The sequence below is a fragment of the Schistocerca serialis genome, chromosome 6 (genome assembly GCF_023864345.2).
Source record: "Schistocerca serialis cubense isolate TAMUIC-IGC-003099 chromosome 6, iqSchSeri2.2, whole genome shotgun sequence".
Classification (NCBI taxonomy): Eukaryota; Metazoa; Arthropoda; class Insecta; order Orthoptera; family Acrididae; genus Schistocerca; species Schistocerca serialis.
Genome location: NC_064643.1, coordinates 410,954,772 through 410,975,295, shown reverse-complemented (window position 1 = coordinate 410,975,295; position 20,524 = coordinate 410,954,772). Strand labels below are relative to the sequence as shown.

Below are 20,524 nucleotides of genomic sequence, written 5' to 3'. Positions count from 1 at the left end.
GAAGTGGAACTATCCCATAGTAGTAGGTAAAGCAGGTAGTAGCTAGCGGTTGATTACAAGAATCTTAGCGAAATTCCATTTTTCTATAAATACGATTGCTTCCACTTCTGCTCAGTGCATTTGGAGAGTCCAAATCGAAAGTTTCAGTCCACTTTGTCTAGTGTGTCTCTAACTGTACTGGCAGTAGCAGCACGAATACTGTTCTGCAGTTCACCCAGGGTCTGTGGACGATTGATGTGCTCTAAGGATTTAAGTTAGTCCCGTAAGAAAAAGTCGGTGGGGGGGGGGGGGGGCTAAATCTGGTGAGGGTGCTGGACACTGAAGATTGCCCTCGCAAAGACACGAGACGGTAGGAGTCATTGACGTTCGTGCCGTGTGAGACGTGGCGCCGTTTGGTTGTAACCAGACACCCCCCCCTCCCACACTGATTTCTTCAAGATTGGGAAAAAAAACCTCGTCAATCGTGTGGAGATAACGCTCAGAAGTGACCGTAACTGCCCTGCTGTTCTATTCGAAAAACCATGAGCCAGTTTTGAATAACGCACACCAAACAGCGACATATTCTGTATGCAGGGGCTGAAGTTCTCGGGGGTTCGTGCCACCCCAAGTCGCATGGTTTGTTCACTTGCGCATCCAGACCATTGTAAATCTGCCTCGTCGCTGAAAACCGCAAGGGCGTCATGAGGCAAGTTTTCGAGCAATATTTCACACGCGTTTTTTCGTGGAACAGAATTGTCTGGATTAAGTGCGTGCCTTACTTCCAGTATGTACGGATGAAATCGTAAGTCTTCGTGAAGGATTCGTCTCACTGTGCGATCAGAAATTGCAAGAGCAGCAGCATGTTTACGTGCAGATTGCTTGGGGGTATTCAAAATCGCCAGCCTCACTTCCTCGACGTTTTCTCGTGTCCTGACTGTTGTTTAAGGGGCTGGTTTCTTTTTCTGTGCACTACCAATATCCATAATCGTGTTCACTCACATAACAATCGATTTTCTAACAGGAACACGAGCAGCAGGCGCGAAATTAAACTTTTCCTTGAATCCACGCTGCGTAGCAATGACCGAACGGCCACTGAGAGAAGAAAGGCGTCGTAACGAACGTGCGCTCCTCTCTCGTCCTCTGACTTATCGCTACTAAACTAACTCTAAAAAAAGTTAGGTTCCCACTTTCGAAAGCGCTCAACCATCCACAATAACGAGGAACGGCTGCTGCGTGGCGTGTGTTTCGAGTAAGGAAGTTTCTGCGCCACACCCTGTATTACAACCCGTTTTGTCGTTTTGCGTCATTATCATGGTGAGTATGAACAAAAGATTACGCTAATTACGGCGTGCACCGAGGCATTTAAGGTATCATTCTTTCCGGAAGGAACAGGAAGAAACATATCTGCCATGCACTTCACAGTGGATTGCAGAGTATGTGTGTAGATAGAGGTATTCTCCCTCCATACAACTGATTTTACTGAGGAAGGGGGTGCAGTTATTAAGGTATTGGACACGAATTTTCGAGGAGCAGTGTTCAGGTCATCCAGATTTATGTTTACCACGGTGTCCGCCAATTGATTAAAACGAATGTCAAAACTTGTTCCTTTAAAAATAATAGCCGTAATTTCTTCTCCATCTTTGTGCTATCAGAACTTGTACTCCGCTAAGACCTCTTCCTTGATTTCCTTTTAGGAAAGGTAATAAACAAACAAACAGCTTCTTAACTATCTGGCTTCAAATAATATGTTGTCTGAGAAAAAGTTTGGCTTTCTAAAGGGTACTGATATTGGGAAGGTTATTTGCGCAAGTAACGAGAATGTAAGTAATTCGTTTGACAATAAAACACAAGCGCCTCGAAGCAAAACAAGAAAATGTGAATATTACTGTGAAAGAGGATATACCGCAAAATATTTCGAATCATATCTCTCTGACAGGAAACAAATGATGCAAAAAAACCGACTGAAGTAAAAAGCATTTGACCGAACAATCGGTTGATGAAAACTGTCGGTTGTCCCATCACTAGTAACTGGGGTGTTGAATAGATACGAAGAAGGGCAGCATAAATGGTCACAGGTTTGTGTGATCCACGAGAGAATGTCACAGAGATGTTGAAATGACTTAACTGGCAGACGTTTGCAGTTCCAGGTAAACTATCCCGAGAAACTTAGTAAATTTTAAGAACCCCCTACGTATCGCTCCCATAGCAATCGCGAAGACAAGATTACACTAATTGTAAAGTGCACAAAGACACGCTCTATATTGGAATCGAACAGGGAAAACGCCTTGATACAAGGGTAGTCTGTTAAATTTCCATGAAATAATGGAACATTTTTTGTTGCTCCTTCACTGTTGGTAAGCTTGATTGTCCAAGGATCGCATAAAGAATTTCAACAACGTACAGCGTGCAGTTCATTGTTGACAGCCGTCTGAATTGGTAAATGAGTCGACTGCGATTGAAAATGAAGAAAACAGAGTATCGTGTTGTTATTAAACACTTTTGTGTTGGACTGCCACACAAAGCAAAACAGAATAAGATGGCCCTGCACCATCACTGAAGACCATTTACTTTTGGATTAATGAATTTCAACGTCGTCGGACAAGCACCGAAGACGAAGCGCTGGAGTTACCACGAAGGAACCCACTGACAAAATCAATGATACGGTAATGCAAGACCGCTGGACAAAAATTCGAGAGATTGTTGGGACTGTAGGCATGTCAGCTGGGCGAATGTATAACATCCTGCTATGAGGAAGCTATGTGCGAGGTGGATACCGCGATCGCTGGCAGTCGACCAAAATTTCAACAAAATGTCGCAATGTTTAGTCGCAATCAACAAGACTTTTTGCGCCGATTTGTGACCTGGAAACCTGGATCCATCATTGCACAACATAGTCAGAACGGCAGTCAAAACAATGGACGAAGGTGTCAGTTGGCAATGTGATGACCACTGCTTTTTTATTATTATTATTATTCTCAAGGAATAAGCCCCATAGATTACTTGAAAAAAGGCAGAATCATAACAATACTCCGTTGTGTTTCACTGTAGAATCCTTTGAAACTTTCGTTACCTGAAAAAATAAAAATTTTGGCACACAGAAACGTGCTCTGTCACCAAGGTAATGCACCACCCAACACGTCACCTATAAGAATGACCAAAATGGGCTTGGGATTGGTTCCTCATCCACCCTATTCGCCAGACTTAGCCCCAAGAGACTTTCTCCTCTTTCCTACTTGAAACTTTTGCTTGTTGGAAAGAAATTTTCATCAGTTGAGGTACCGAGGTAGTGATAGTTTTAGTCAACGAGTATTTTGCAGAGTTCGACAGATCCTAATTTTCCAATGGAATAAAAAGCTGGAAAATCTCTGGACCAAGTTTATATCCCTTAAATGAGACTTGTCAAGAAGTAATGTGAGTTGTTTACGAAACAAACATTTTGTCTTGCTTTTCTTAACAAACCATCCTCGAATCTGGTACAATGGGATGTACTCTCTGCCATGCATATCATAATGGTTTGTGGAGTATAGATGTACCCGTAGAAAAAGCTGTATGGGACGCTAGCTGTTTTGTAACCTACTTCCTTTTCCCAGTAGCGTGCCAGTGAACCGAAGTCTGCCACCTGCTTTTCCTCGGACGGATCCTATCGGATCATTCCATTTCAAAGTGTTCACCCAAGTTTATGAATGAGTCGACTAATTCCGGTTGTGGCTAAAATTGGACATCTCTTCATAAAAAGGACAATTATTAAAAAGGGAGGACCTTTTAAAAATACTAATAAAATAATTGTTAATATATCAGCTTCAAAATCAGGCATATCCCACATGTGCACTTTTAATCGAGAACTTCAGCCACAGCTACATTACATTTGTCGCTGGAACCCATTTTGGTAAGGACTGACGAATTTGTTTCTTGCAGCATGTAATTGTAAAATCGTTCACAGGATATGTCCTCGAAATTATGTTTCACCATTATGACACCCTTAATTGTCTGTGGCAAGAGGCGGTTTCCTTCAGTCATTAAGGAACAGCCCCTTCTAATATTCGCAATGGGCCCTAGAATGTAAAAATACAACCGGTAAATTGAAACTTCCTGACAGATTAAAACTGTGTGCCGGACCGAGACTCGAACTTGATACCTTTGCCTTTCGCGGGCAACTGCTCTACCAACTGTACTACCCAAGTGCGACTCACAATTAGTCCTCACAGCTTCAGTTCTGCCAATACCTCGTCTCCTACCTTCCAAACCTCACAGAAGCTCTTCTGCCAGCCTTGCACAGTTAGCACCCCTGGAAGAATGGATATTGTGGAGACATGGCTTAGCGACAGCCTGGGTGATGTTTTCAGAATGAGATTTTCACTCTGCAGCGGAGTATGCGCTGATATGAAACTTCCTGGCAGATTAAAACTGGCGAAATTTAAAAATGCTTACCGGACCCAACCAAAATACGGAAAAAAGTACAGGGGTGTTTGGAAATGATTTAAAATAGCGGTTTTATTTATATCGTACTTATCAATGATCGTGAGATTTCTCAAAATACTCCCCACCGACATCAATACACCGCTGCCACCCTCTTCGTTGTTGCCGAATCTCTTGCCTCGCAGTTCGTTCTTCAGGCTGCCGAATCAAATATAACCCGATAGAGGAAGATACGGTCATTTGATGGGGTGTGGCACAACAATTAAACCCACTGATGTTAATTTTGCAGTCATGGCATTGCTGGTGTCATACTAGAACAGCACTCTCCTTTGGACCATTTTCCATGTCGCCTTTGCTGAATCCTTCGTGTAAGGGTGTCGCAGTACCGCTTACAGTGATCATCAGTAGAGATACATTCAGTGCTCCGAGGCTAACGCGATATTGACGGGCAACCAGTCCTTTGTGCTGGAGCTTTTTGACCACACACTGCAGTTAAACATTTATGAACATGTGTTGTTAGAGAACAAAGAATTTTTTTCACAATTGGTCATTTCACAATCAAATAGACTTCGTCACTGTTGTGTAATACAGGGCACATACTAACAAAGTAATGCCAAGTAACTATAGTATACATATTATGGCACAACAATAATAACATACACAACAGGAAAATTTCTAAGAGCTGGTGTCAATAAATTATAGTATAATGTGGTATGGTATAAACCCTGTGCAATAATAATTGGGTAAGTGACCAGAGTAGTCTAAAGTATGTCACTCTAAGGTAATCCAAGTTCACTAAATCCTTAAGTTTCAAAATGAGGTATGACACCCGAGATTTTTTTTCATATAGCTGACTGATATGTTCGCCCCAGAGGAGTTTGGAGCCATTGTAAATACCCAGATGTTTTGCTAACTTATTTTCTGTTCCATTTGACATTCCCATTAGGAGTTTTGAATTTTATATCTGATAACACAGGAGTTCATTAGCTGCAAATCAGTTGAAGACCTTATCAAGATTTTTTTTGTTAACCTATTTAGATCTGAAATTCTCTGGTGTGTGGAATGAGCTATGTTATTAGATTGCTATAATGATGGAGGGTCTGAGAACAGATCCTTGTGGAACACGTGTGCTGATTTCCATTAAGAAGGAATTTACATTTCTGACTGAGACAAATTGTTTTCTGTTGCTTAAATAAGAACACATAAACTACAGCTTCCTTATTTTGACTGGTTCCTTCCACAAATAGCATGTGGTCCATCTTTGACCAACATAGCCACTTTCCATCTTGTCCATAACTTTCTGTACTTAATAAACAAGCATTGTCCTTTCAGTATACACAGTAATGAATGCACTGTGTTCACAACTTCCATCTAGTGTCTGCATGGTGTACCCGAAGCAGTTCATCCTACAATACGACGTGCCTGTAGTTTGATCAGTATTTGTAAAACAAGACAATTGGAAATCATTTCTGAGCATCCCTTGCAGTAGTACACACTTTTACCTTCCTGTATACTAAATGCAAGTTGCCAGTCTTTGCACTACTTTGAAATCTTATCAAGATGTGCCTAGGTAATTGTGAAAGTTTTACAGCACACTGTTTCTCACTCACTGACATAGTTATGTTGCATACCACCATGTTACATGCTACAATTCATAGTCACCTAGCATCGGAGGGCAGTAAATATGTAGCCATGAAAAATAAAGATAGATGTTGAAAACTCTTTTTACCGGTATTTAAAAAAAAACTTTGAGTTTTCACTTTCATTTGGAGGTATTGGTTTTCAGCACACCCTTGTACATTATCTGCAAAAAGCCTTGAGTTGAGTAGCAATATTGTCTGTCAGGTCATTAATATGCAACATCAGTGATGAGGTTCCCAATACACTCCCCAGAGCCACCTAAGAACTTCCTCATCCATGGTAACATGCAATTCTTCCCTAACAAGGGATCCTCAGTTCAGTCACAAATGTTTGATACTGTACATTATATAATTGTGCTTTTAGTAAGAAGCATTGACATGGTAGCTTACTGAGTAGAATGCTTTTTATAAACCAAGAAATCCACCACGCTGCTTTCATCCAGGGCTTTCAGGATGTTGTGCGAGTCAAAACAAAGTAGCGTTTTAAATGACTGACATTTTTGGAATCATTGCTAGTTAGCATGGATGGAGGTCATTCTGTTAGATAAGGTACCTCATTATGTGTGAGTTAAGAAAGTGTTCCATTCAAAAAACTAATAATTACATCATTGATGACAAAACTGCTACTCATTTTCATTGATGTTCCTGTGTTGTACAATCTTGGAACACATTAACAGGAAAAATTCACAAAATCATATTTAACATTTGGGAAACAGAACAGATCCCTTCTGAATGGAAATGCACACTCATCCATCCATTCCACAAAAAAGGGGACAAAACTGAACCAAATAATTACGGGGGTATCTCACTTGTACCGGCCACATATAAAATCCTATCAAAAGTTCTCATGAATAGATTAGAAGAACAAGCTGACCCACAAATAGGTGAATACCAGGCTGGTTTTCGCAAGGGACGATCATGCATAGAGCAGATCTGGAATCTGAAAATGATTCTCCAGATGAGAAACACCCGAAACACAGTGGTTACTTTTGTAGATTTTAAAAAGGCCTACGATTCAATAGACAGAGTAGCGCTCTGCAAGACGCTGGAAGAATTCAGCATTGACAGAAAGACAAGAGCAATCATTCGGGAAACATTAACTGACACAGTCTCGAAGGTTAAATTTATGGGGGATATCTCGGAACCATTTGAAATCCAAACTGGAGTGCGACAGGGTGACGGACTTTCACCATTACTCTTTAATATCATTCTTGAAAAAATTATCAGGACATGGGAAAAAGAAGTCAAAGGAATCCAAATTGGCATTAGAAAAGATAATAGATTCAATGTGAAGTGTTTAGCTTTTGCGGATGACCTTGCAATTCTCACAAATAATAGAAAAGAAGCCACTAACGCTATAGAGAAGTTACACGAAATTGCACAAAGAACTGGCCTGTAAATCTCATATGAGAAAACCCAGTACATAGAAAGAGTGCCACAAGACAAATTGCCTATTGTGACAACCCATGGGAAAATCGTACAAGTACCACATTTTAAGTACCTGGGAGAAATCATCCAGCCATCAGGAATGAACCTAAAGGCCAATGAGGAAAGAATAAAAAAAACTACAGAAAGCATATAAACTCACGTGGAACTATTATAACAAAAAGTCCATATCCATTAACACAAAATTGAGGCACTACAACACTGTCGTACTTCCAGAGGCACTGTATGCATCTGAAACAACACAAATAGGTGGGCAAACTAAAATCAAAGAAATAGAGAAACAAGAAAGGAATTCTCAGGAAAATTTTTGGCCCGATACCAGAGCAAGGAATCTGGAAGAAGAGACCAACATCAGAATTATATAAATACACAGACAAGATTACGGATACAATAAGGAAAAGAAGAATGCAGTTCTACGGACATGTCCACAGGATGAATGAAAACAGAATTTCAAAGCAAATTCTTAAAGTCATCAACTCAGGCAGGGGAAAAACAAAATGGATAAAAGAAGTTGAAGAGGACCTCAGACAAGCACACATAACAGTAAACGATGCAGAAAATAGAATTGAATTCAGGAACATCATCAAAAAACATAAATTTAACATCACAACACAGAAGAGACCAGGATGCAAATGGACAGCGGAGTGAAAGAAACAACACAGTGAACACATGAAGAAAATTTGGGCTCAGAAAAAACATAAACAATCATCATAAAGGAATTCAAGTTCAAATGGTCTCTTAATTGGGAATAATAATAATAATAATAATAATAACCAGAACAAGCACAAATAGAACACAAAGTGACACAGATATTAGATATAGAAGAAAAATTTCAGCTAACATATATAGAATACAAAGACACAAATACAGACATTAGACCATTCTTGCATAGACCACCAAATAACCCACAAGTCGAAACAACAATAAAAACTATCAACACAATCATACACAACAAAATAAATGAAAACACAACTATGGAAGAGTTACAACTACTGGTATATATAGGAGCACTCACTACACTAAATACACACACTAGGCAGAGATCAGAACCAACCAACACACAGAAGAAACCCACAAAACCAGCATGGCAACACAGGCTACAGATCAAAATAGAAAAACTGAGAAAAGACATCGGACAGCTAACACAATTTATAAGAAATGAAATCTCGGAAAAAAAACGAAAAAGGTTAGGTAAAATCTCACAACAAAAAGCGACAGAGCAATTAGACGAAAAGAAGCAGAAATTACAAGCATTCGCCAAACCACTCAGAAGATACAAAAAAAGTGAAAATAGAAGGAAACAAAACCAAACATTCAACACAAACCAAAAGAAATTTTACCAGACAATAGATAACACACACATTGAAATAAACAATCCACCAAACATAACAGACATGGAACACTTCTGGAGCAACATATGGTCAAACCCGGCACAACATAACAGGCATGCACGGTGGATACAAGCAGAAACAGACACATACAAGATGATACCACAAATGCCTGAAGTGACAATTTTGCAACATGAAGTCACCCAAGCAATTAATTCTACTCACAATTGGAAAGCCCCTGGAAATGATAAAATAGCAAATTTCCGGTTAAAGAAGTTCACCTCAACACATTCACATCTAACTAAATTATTTAACAGTTACATTGCAGACCCATACACATTCCCTGATACACTTACACATGGAATAACTTATCTGAAACCTAAAGATCAAGCAGACACAGCGAACCCAGCTAAATATCGCCCCATAACATGCCTACCAACAATATAAAAAATATTAACTTCAGTCATTAAACAGAAACTAGTGACACATACAACACAGAACAAAATTATAAATGAAGAACAAAAAGGCTGTTGCAAAGGAGCACGAGGATGTAAAGAGCAACTGATAATAGATGCAGAGGTGACATATCAAGCTAAAACTAAACAAAGGTCGCTACACTACGCATACATCGATTACCAAAAAGCTTTTGATAGTGTACCCCACTCATGGTTACTACAAATATTGGAAATATATAAAGCAGATCCTAAATTGATACAGTTCCTAAACATAGTAATGAAAAACTGGAAAACTACACTTAATATCCAAACAAATTCAAATAATATCACATCACAGCCAATACAGATTAAGCGTGGAATATACCAAGGAGATTCATTAAGTCCTTTCTGGTTCTGCCTTGCTCTGAACCCACTATCCAACATGCTAAATAATACAAATTATGGTTACAATATTACTGGAACATACCCACACAAAATCACACATTTGCTATACATGGATGATCTAAAACTACTGGCAGCAACAAATCAACAACTCAACCAATTACTAAAGATAACAGAAGTATTTAGCAATGATATAAATATGGCTTTTGGAACAGACAAATGTAAGAAAAATAGCATTGTCAAGGGAAAAAACACTAAACAAGAAGATTACATATTGGATAACCACAGCGACTGCATAGAAGCGATGGAAAAAACAGATGCCTATAAATATCTAGGATACAGACAAAAAATAGGAATAGATGATAGAAATATTAAGGAAGAGCTAAAAGAAAAATATAGACAAAGACTAACAAAAATACTGAAAACAGAATTGACAGCAAGAAACAAGACAAAAGCTATAAATACCTATGCTATACCAATATTGACCTACTCATTTGGAGTAGTGAAATGGAGTAACACAGACCTAGAAGCACTCAATACACTTACACGATCACAATGCCACAAATATAGAATACATCACATACATTCAGCAACAGAAAGATTCACATTAAGCAGAAAGGAAGGAGGAAGGGGATTTATCGACATAAAAAACCTACATTATGGACAGGTAGACAATTTAAGAAAATTCTTTCTAGAACGAGCAGAAACTAGCAAAATACACAAAGCAATCACCCACATAAATACATCGGCTACACCACTACAATTTCGTAACCACCTCTACAACCCTTTAGATCACATAACATCAACAGATACAAAGAAAGTAAATTGGAAAAAGAAAACACTACATGGCAAGCACCCGTATCATCTAACACAGCCACACATCGATCAAGACGCATCCAACACATGGCTAAGAAGAGGCAATATATACAGTGAGACAGAAGGATTCATGATTGCAATACAGGATCAAACAATAAACACCAGATATTACAGCAAGCATATTATTAAAGATCCCAATACCACAACAGATAAATGCAGACTTTGCAAACAACAAATAGAAACAGTAGATCACATCACAAGCGGATGTACAATACTAGCAAATACAGAATACCCCAGAAGACATGACAACGTCGCAAAAATAATACATCAACAGCTTGCCTTACAACATAAACTTTTAAAACAACACGTTCCTACATACAAGTATACACCACAAAATGTACTGGAGAATGATGAATACAAATTATACTGGAACAGAACCATTATAACAGATAAAACAATGCCACATAACAAACCTGACATCATACTCACCAATAAAAAGAAGAAATTAACACAACTAATTGAAATATCTATACCCAATACAGCAAATATACAGAAGAAAACAGGAGAAAAAATTGAAAAATACATCCAACTGGCTGAGGAAGTCAAGGACATGTGGCATCAGGATAAAGTTGACATTATACCAATTATACTTTCAACTACAGGAGTCATACCACGCAGTATTCACCAGTACATCAATGCAATACAGCTACATCCAAACTTATATATACAACTTCAGAAATCCGTAATTATTGATACATGTTCAATTACCCGAAAGTTCCTAAACGCAATGTAGCATATACCGTACAGTTAAAAGGAAGTGACGCTTGATCAAGGTCCGCGTCACTTTCATTCCGAACCAGACCTAAGGTCTGAGAAAGGAAAGATAATAATAATAATAATAATAATAATTATTATTATTATTATTATTATTATTATTATTATTATTATTATTATTATTATTATTATTATGAGATGCTTTCATTTGTTTCTTGTTTTAGCAGCCAATTACTCCTAATTTAACGTCTCAAGGACATTTCTCTATCTTTTTTATGTTAAAAACGGATGTTAAACAATGGAAACTCCAGATAGGAATATCAACAATGTGCAAACAGACAAGTTGCTACTTACCGTAAAGAAGACACGTTAAGTTGTAGACAGACACAACTAAAACACTTACATAAAGCTTTTAGCCAGAGCCTTCATCAGTCAAAGAGATACACACACACACACACACACACACACACACACACACACACACACACACACACACAAGCAAGCACACCTCATGCGCACAAGATCGCCATCTCCAGCATCTTGGGCCGAAATGCAAAAGTATCTCCAAATTTTCAGTGAATGGACACTGTATTAAGACATTGGATTCATTTTAACAATGAACTATGTTCAAATCACCGTCCAGCCATCCTGTTGTAGGTTTCCATTGGCTTCAGGTGAATGCTGACAGGGTTCCTTTCAAAAGGATACATCAGATTTATTGCTTGTTTTTCTTCAGTTTTAGTCATAGTATCATGACGATGAGCTTTTCAATAAAGCAAGTGGTTCTTTAGGTTGAAATTCAGTGAAGGTAGTTTACATTTTCAAGCAGAAACTCTAATTATTTTGAAACACTTTTGACACACATCTCAAGTAAATTGTAAAGCTGGTCTGTTAGTGAGGCTCAAGCCAGTTCCTTCTACATTTGTTTCTTACATCAAAGACAATTTTCCATATATTAAGCTTGGAGGAGATTATACAGACAAAGCCTTTATTTCTTGAGCCACAGGCAGAAACATGTAATTCCATAATCAGAAACATGAAATCTGGCAAATGGAACCAAAACATTGCATGCTCTGTAAAAACTTATCATATTTCACATCATAGTATACACATTTTACCTTCAGTTTGCTTTCCTTGCAGTCATTCACCATGTGAAAATTTTTAACTTCTCTTTCACAAAGAGATTTCCATATTTATTTTACAACAAGCTGCTGTTAATCCACTTAGTTGCAACTCGGTATCTCTGTTTTATTTTGGGGCATTTAAGAGAGGTAATTTTTGATGACGACAATAATAATGAGGAAACTGAATTTTTTTACTCTTCTGTATTAAGTTGAGCTTTTTTCTGGTTATTGTTGTTGATTTCATTTTAATTATGTATATTGTATTTGACTACTGTAACAGCATACAAGCATTCTGAAGATGAAGCTATGAATGTATATGTTGAATATCTTTAATTTGTATTGCAGAAAGCTTTCACTGATGCATAATGTTACACTTTAAAAATGTTAGTGATGTGAAGTGCAGCACCAATTGCATTAGTCTTCTGTACACGTTTCAGGATTCAGATGATGAAATATCACACCTAGAGTGGGAGACTGTCCGTGTTCGATTTGTGAAAGCAGGCACCTTGGAGAAACTTGTTGAGAGTTTAGCAACTGATGATGGTGAACTTGAATCTACTTATATTAATGTCTTCCTGACCACATACAGAACTTTTGCCAGTGCTCGACAAGTGCTCACTCTGCTGCTTGACAGGTAGAAGCTGCTTCTATACATGTAGCCATATTAAGTTTTAAATGTAGTTCTGTAGTACTGGTACATATTTTTTAAAAGTTCAGTAAGTCTGATATGATTGAAGGTGGTAAACATTTAATTATAGACTATGTCTTAAGAGAAACAATACTGCTCCAAAATACAATTTACTGGGCTTCCTGAACTTTTGTTTCTTTAGCATAAAAAGGACAGACAAATTAATGGCATTAATTGCATACATCCATACAGTGCTTAGTTTCTACATACAAAACGTGCTAAGATTTGCATCTGCTAGTTATTTTTCTCTTCTGTTATTTTCATCATTGTTGGTATTTTTCATAGCTATTCTATAGTTCATAAAAATAGCTATAATTAATGTAAAATGGCTACAAATAAATTCTGTAATTACATCATGTGTGTACCAATTGTACACTGATGCCTTTATATTTGACCTGTACTCATGAATGGCATTCAAGTTATCTTACCGTTAAACTATAAAGAGTCCTACTTATCAGTCTTGGGCCTAACATAGACACATTGTTAGTGACAATTTAAAAATAATTTGTTCCATTGTTACAGAATATTATTCTACATGCAACAAATTTCAGTTCCTCTACAACAAAAAATAATATACATCAATTTATGAATTTTTAGAGCCTTTGATTTTCATTTAATTACAATGTTCAAAGAAAACATTTATATAATATAATCAATTTTGTTTATTAGGTATGAACAGCTAGCAAATGGTAAACTCGACTTACCTGAGGCAGTAATGGAACAACATATGAAGTAAGTTTCAGAAGCATACATAAAGTATACACTAACAGCAAAAGATAAACAGTGAAACAGAAGTGAAAATGTTGCCTTGTATATTGATAAGCTCTTATTACATTATTTACTTTTAAAATTTCTCAGTTTAAACCACCATATACTTCATTCAGTAAAAATTAAATTAAATCAATAGAAAATATTACAAACCAATGTAAAAAAAGCAGCAATTTGGTTAAATATTTAAGCAAATTATCAGCTAGAAGTTTTAACTAATTGACATTCCTAATTTGTTTGATAATCAAATATTTTGAGGTCTCAGGAATTTTGTTTTTCACCAATTGACCACATTATGATCCTTTTATACCATCCATCAATGGATTTATTATTTAGCTTATTATTTGGCTGCATATTCAAATGCCACCAAAAACAAAAATTACTGGTTTGTATGCTAGGAAGCCTGTTAAATGCATTCCACTCTAACCATGCCATTGTCAAGAAAGAGTTGATTGTGTAGGGAGCATATTGTTTGGCATCGGCAACAGTAGTCCAGTGAGATGTTTTCCGACTGATCCCGCTTCACTGAGGCAAGTGGTTCTGCCCATCAGGTAGTGTGGAGAGAGGGGAACACATTTCACAGCACAGAATGTTAACAGATATCTTCGGTATGATCTAGGCATTATGGTGTGGGCAAGCATTACGCACAGTGGCCAAACACCGCCGGATATCTTTGTGCGAGGTACCATTACTACACGGCAGTACTGCAGGGAGATTATTCTGGAACATGTCCGTCTGTTTAGGGGTGCAATGGGACCCTACTTTCTGTTTATGGATGAAGGTACCCACCCACATAGAACAAATTAAGGCCTCAGACACTGAAAATTGAAGATATCAAATGTCTGGATTGGCCTGCATACTCTCCAGCCCTAAACCCTGCAGAACATGCCTGGGATACTCATGGCAGATGTATTTCTCAATGAACATCCCCTCACCAAATCATGTAAGGACTGGAAACTGCCTTGAGAGAAGAGTGGGACTTTATCCCCAAGGACTCCTCAATGGTTCGGTAGCCAGCACGAATAACGGGTGCAAAATGTGCATTAGTGCCCTTTCCATTGGGTGTCTCACCTTTGGAAACAGGAATGTTATTTATGTCTGTTATTGTGCTTTCCCATATGGTAAAATCTGTACCAACTGTCATTCTAAATACCACTCAACCTCTACTACATATGTATTGTGTTTCATATCACCCATCATTGCCTGTAATTATTCCTATCCAACGATGTCTTGGTTCCTTAGCAAGTGTCAAGCAGTGTAATATTTCCATCTTGTATATATTTCAGTTTTGTTTTGAATGTTCATTACACTGATTAAGTCAATGTAGAGGTATACATTACTATTAATGCTGTTCATTTTTCATGTGTTTGCTAACTTTTGGGAGTATTTTGAAATGGGAAATTTCATGTTTCTTTCTATAAAATATTCTCAAACATCTTTACTCATAGGACTCTAGTCCTTGCATTGCATGTGTGGCTGGATTCATTTCCTGAAGACTTCAGAGATCCCCCAATGCATCCTACTCTTCATCAGCTGCTATACTTCTGCCAACAGTATCTACCTGAATCAGAACTTGAAGTAAAAGTGCGGCACAGGCTTGACAGGTTCAACAAGGAAGACCAAATGTTAGGTATGTTACAACGTTACTATCAAAATTATTTTATGGTATTGTGCTACTACATTTGTAACTGTTTTGTAAGAATGTGTGATGTTCCTGTGTTACAGCTTCTTTTCAGATTCTCATAAATTTTAAAAAGAATGAGCACAGTAATTAAAAATAGTTTGATTGAAGGGTATGCAAAACACCAACATTCACTTTCATAACAATGTAATAGGTTGTTTGCAGATGACAATGAGAGATCGCTCTGCAGCCTCTCCTCTTCCTGCCGATTGCTACATTGCTTTTCTGGCTTCTACTCCCTGTGCCTACAGCATATGTTTTGTGACAGTATGATACCCAAAGTATTAACAGTTTTATCTGTAACACAGATATTGTATAATGTGTGTAGTAATGGTATGCATAGTATTGTTATGAAATGATATTATGAATATATTACCAAACAGTTGGATGAGAAATTTGGTAAGTGCAGAGAATACTTTGAAATTTAAACAGATTGCCATAACTGAGACGATCAAGAATTATTTTCTTGAACACGTTCAGTGGATGCCATTTTGCTAATTATCTAAGAAGCACAGCTCATATTAGCTCATGAAAAATGGAGTTAAACTTCATATCAAATTTTCTGAAACTATAAGAGCAAATACTGAAGTTAAAATCTTTGAAGTCATACTTAAGCAAGCTTTTCCTTCATTGAAGCATATTTAAGTGTTTGAAATGCACTAGATAAATATTTAAGTGTATGAAGTGTACAATTTTACATATGCATGCATAGAAATCACTTTCATCTGTACATATTTCAACAAATTTTTCCAGTGTCTTACGAATATGCTGTTTTTGTAGACAACAGGACCAGTGAAAACACAATACAATAAAGACAGATTGTGAGTGTGATCATAAGGGTTTTAAGTATCATTTTAAAAAATATATATATAATTAATTTTTCATTTGTTAACAGGTACGTATCTAGGTACACACTGGAATTCCCATGTCATAGTACCATAGCACACCACCAGAAGTGCCAAAATAAAATGGCACAACTCTTTGCTAAAGTGGAGTACCATGCAGTGATTCATTATCAAAAGCTGGAGAAACATTGTAACTGTATCAGGCCAGTTCAGATGGCTAAAGAAGTTACCTAGAATTTCCTGACACAGTTGCAACATTTTCACTGCTGCTGGAAACACATTATTACATGATACTCCACTTCATCAGTTGGCTGCACCATTCTATATTTTGGTTCCTCTAATGGCGTGCAATGGTAATGTGGTACTGGGGAAACAATGTTTACCCAGACCACAAACATGTACTTGCGAACGAGAAAAAAATTCATTATGTAAGTTTACTTTTCCTAGATGATAATTAAAACTTCAAATATTGCTGATACAGTATGGTAGATAAACTGAGGGAACTGGTGCAAATGGACATCAGAAGGGATGGGAGAGGGAAAGAAAGAAGGTTGTGATAGAACATGAGCAACAAAGAGAAGGAGAAAGAAAGTGGCATGACTGATTGAGAAAATAAAATAAAAAGAAGCACAACTGGAAGAAGATCAAGACATGAAGAGAATTTCAGGTAATTTAGTTGACAGTCAAGAAACAAGAGTTATTCTTACTTTGATTGTACATACAGGTGTATGTCTGTCTTAGAGAGCTGTGATTTTTGTCTGTAAGTTCATGAATGTTGACATCTGTTTTGAACACATAAATTTGGTGCCACTGAGTTTCTGGACAGTCAGCTGCTATGGTGTAATGATATATGTATTCAGTGTTCCTGCAAGTTATGTGATGCAGTTTAAGTTTTGGTGGTTGTGAGAAGTGTTATGTCATGTGCTGAGAGGCGTGGAGCCATAGTCTGACTGACACCTCTTACTTTGTCAGTCTGCTTCATTATAATTATAAGATTGTGTCTGTATGTAATGAGTTGTAATTGGAGAATGCTCAAGTTGTTTCTTTGTTCTTCATAAGAGTTAACCATAGGTACAATGGTGTATCTGTAATATTGGAGTAGTTGCCTTGTAGTTGATGCTTGATGCTGTATGAATGTGGCAGAGATGACATAGCCAGGGAGTAAGAAGCAGTTGGTGCTATGAAACAAACAGCAGGAAAAATTGTGCAATTGCTCTTGAGCATGAACTATGTAGATCCCACCAATGAGGAGGACCTCTAGAGATGTGGGACAGGTCGAGATACATATTAAAGAAAGGGAGCAACTCTTCTAACTGAAACTGTATTAACAATGAACACTCTCTGCGGTTAACAACCGGAGTTGTAAATCGGAGCTTGCTCCAACTAAGGTTGACAACCTTAGACAGTCAAAAATGGAAAGGTCTTTTAGGAAAAAAATTCCACCGTCCTGCTCAAAAAGGCAGGAAAAGGCTACATCAGATTCGGTGGGTAGTCAACTAGAAGACGGCAACGAATCGGAGCGTTTGCAACCATCCAAATGCACACTAAAACACAAAAAGAAGATTAAACATGAGCAAATAAATTATATAGCAACACACAACATAAACTCACTACTTCAGACCGGAAAACTCAAGGAGCTCACAGATGAACTAAATAAACAAAAAATTTTAATAACAGGGATCCAAGAAATGAGAAACACCACAGAGGACCCATTCGAATCACAAGGATACAGAATTTATAATGGGAAACCAGGACCGAGGGCAATGAAACAATGTCCCCAGTTTGGAACAGGGTTTTTAGTAAACATAAAAATAATAGATTCAGTAACGGATTTCCAAGTAGTATCACCAAGAATTGCGACTCTAAGCTTTAAAACAATGAATAAAACCTATACAATAATAAATGCTCATGCCCCAACAAATGAAAAAAATTGTCTAACAAAAACAAAGGAAGAGGTAGATAAATTTTGGGACCTTCTAGAACAAACTGTGAACAGAGTAAATAAAAAGAATGTAAAAATCTTATTGGGAGATTTCAATGCTCAGTTGGGAAAAGAAAATAAAGATATAATTGGAAAATGGAGTCCACCTAAATTTACAAACAAAAACGGTCAAAGACTTGTAGAACTGTGCAGAGAACACAACCTTATATCTAAATCAACATACTTTAAGAGGAAGCCAAGTAAGCTTAAAACATGGAAACATCCAGACTGGAGGAAGGGCGAGTGGCAGCTAGACCATGTCTGTATGGACAAAAATTTTCATAAGGAGATCCACAATGTTAAAGTACTGAGAGGAATAGACACAGGCTCAGACCATTATATGGTCAAAATTAAAATCAAATTCACACTGTTAAAGAAGAGGACCGGAAAAACTAATAAAATAAAAAGGAGGTTTGACACATCAGCTAATTAAAAATAATAAGTACCAACAAATAACACAAACCATCAAATTAACAGATGATCTAGAACAACTAGTGCCTAATCTTAAAAAAGAAGCAGAGAATCTAGCTCCCTTGAACCCACAAAGGAAACATGCATGGTGGACATCAGAATGTGACAAATTCCATGAAGATAGACACCAAGCATGGTTAAAGTTTCAAACATATAAAACTGAAGAAAATGCCATCAACCTAAAAAATGAAAGAAAAAAATTCACTCAAAATATTAGAAGAATCAAGAGAGGATTCTATAAAGATATTATAAAGTCTATAGAAGGTAATTATCATAAAACCAACTCCAGGAACTACTACAAAATCTTTGGGAAACAACTACAACAATATGAGGCCCCTACACTAATACTGAAAGATGAAGATGGAAGAATGACACACAGTAACAAGGAAAATGCAGAAATCATGGCAAAAGCATTTTACAAACTTCTGAATTGTGAGGAACCCAAAGAACCCTTACAAATCAACATAAATACCCCAATAAAAACCAAACCTAACAAACTAGACCCTCCAACTTTCCAAAAAGTAGAAGAAATTTTTAAAGAACAAAAAAATTGTAAGGCATGTGGAGAAGATCAGGTTTTTGTTGAAATGTGGAAATATGCAAGTGACACAGTCAGGACCTCCTTACACATGGCGCTAACAAAAATTTAGGTAACAGAACAATTTCCCGAACATTGGACCACAGCTATCATCCACCCACTACACAAAAAGGGAGAGAAGAGCAACCCAGACAACTACAGAGGAATCTCTCTCCTAGATTGCACATATAAAATTCTATCCAAGATCCTATATGAAAGAATCAAGGAGCAATTAGAACAGGAGTTAGGGGAATATTAGGGAGGTTTCAGACCATGGAGAAGCTGTGCAGAGCAAATAATTAGTTTAAAATTGATTATGGCATACTACAAGAAATGGAACAAACCTCTGGCAATAACATTTGTAGATTTTAAGAAGGCATATGACTGTCTCCACAGACCTTCAGTATTAAAAATTTTAAGAAATCTAGGACTCCATCCAAAACTAATTAAAATACGAGGGTCAGTCAAAAAGTAATGCCTCCTATTTTTTTTTCTACGTTTAATTGTCAGGAAATTTAAATGCAATTACATAGGTTGAAAACCACAACATTGAGGATCATTTTGTCATTTTTCAATGTAATCTCCGCCCATCTCTACAGTTTTGGTCCATCTTTGAACAAGGGCATGTATCCCAGCACGGTAAAAATCACAGCTCTGCTTCCTAAGCCATTGACGCACGGATGTTTTGACGGCCTCCTCATCTTCAAAATGAATCCCACGATGAGCTTCTTTTAGTGGCCCGAACAGATGGAAGTCTGATGGTGCCAGGTCAGGGCTGTATGGGGGATGAGGCAAAACTTCCCATCCAATTTTGACAATCTCGTCAGAGGTGTGACGACTGGTGTGTGGTCTTGCATTGTCATGCAAAAGAAGAACATCTGCCATTGATTTTGTTGGGCGAACTCGCTGAAGACGTGCTTTAAGTTTGTTGAGGGTTGTGACATATTGAACAGAATTTATTGTGCATCCCTGCTCCAAAAAATCAACCAGAATCACACCCTCTGTATCCCAGAAAACTGTTGCCATAACTTTCCCTGCCGATCGCACAGTTTTGAATTTTTTCTTCCTCGGCGAGCTTGTGTGACTCCACTCCATTGACTGCCTCTTTGATTCAGGTTCAAAAAAATGCACCCATGTTTCGTCCCCGGTCACAA

The 20,524-nt window shown here is 37.5% G+C and overlaps 1 protein-coding gene across 2 annotated transcripts in view; it reads left to right on the top strand.

The window, feature by feature from the left end:
• Positions 1-20,524, top strand: part of LOC126483758 (ral guanine nucleotide dissociation stimulator-like 1) — a 579,195-nt gene that overhangs the window by 487,761 nt on the left and 70,910 nt on the right. For both annotated transcript variants that reach the window (XM_050106903.1, XM_050106902.1), the window contains exons 3-5: positions 12,797-12,993; positions 13,717-13,779; positions 15,264-15,445. In XM_050106903.1, coding sequence (XP_049962860.1) covers positions 12,797-12,993; positions 13,717-13,779; positions 15,264-15,445 — 442 coding nt within the window. The remainder of the gene's footprint in view (positions 1-12,796; positions 12,994-13,716; positions 13,780-15,263; positions 15,446-20,524) is intronic.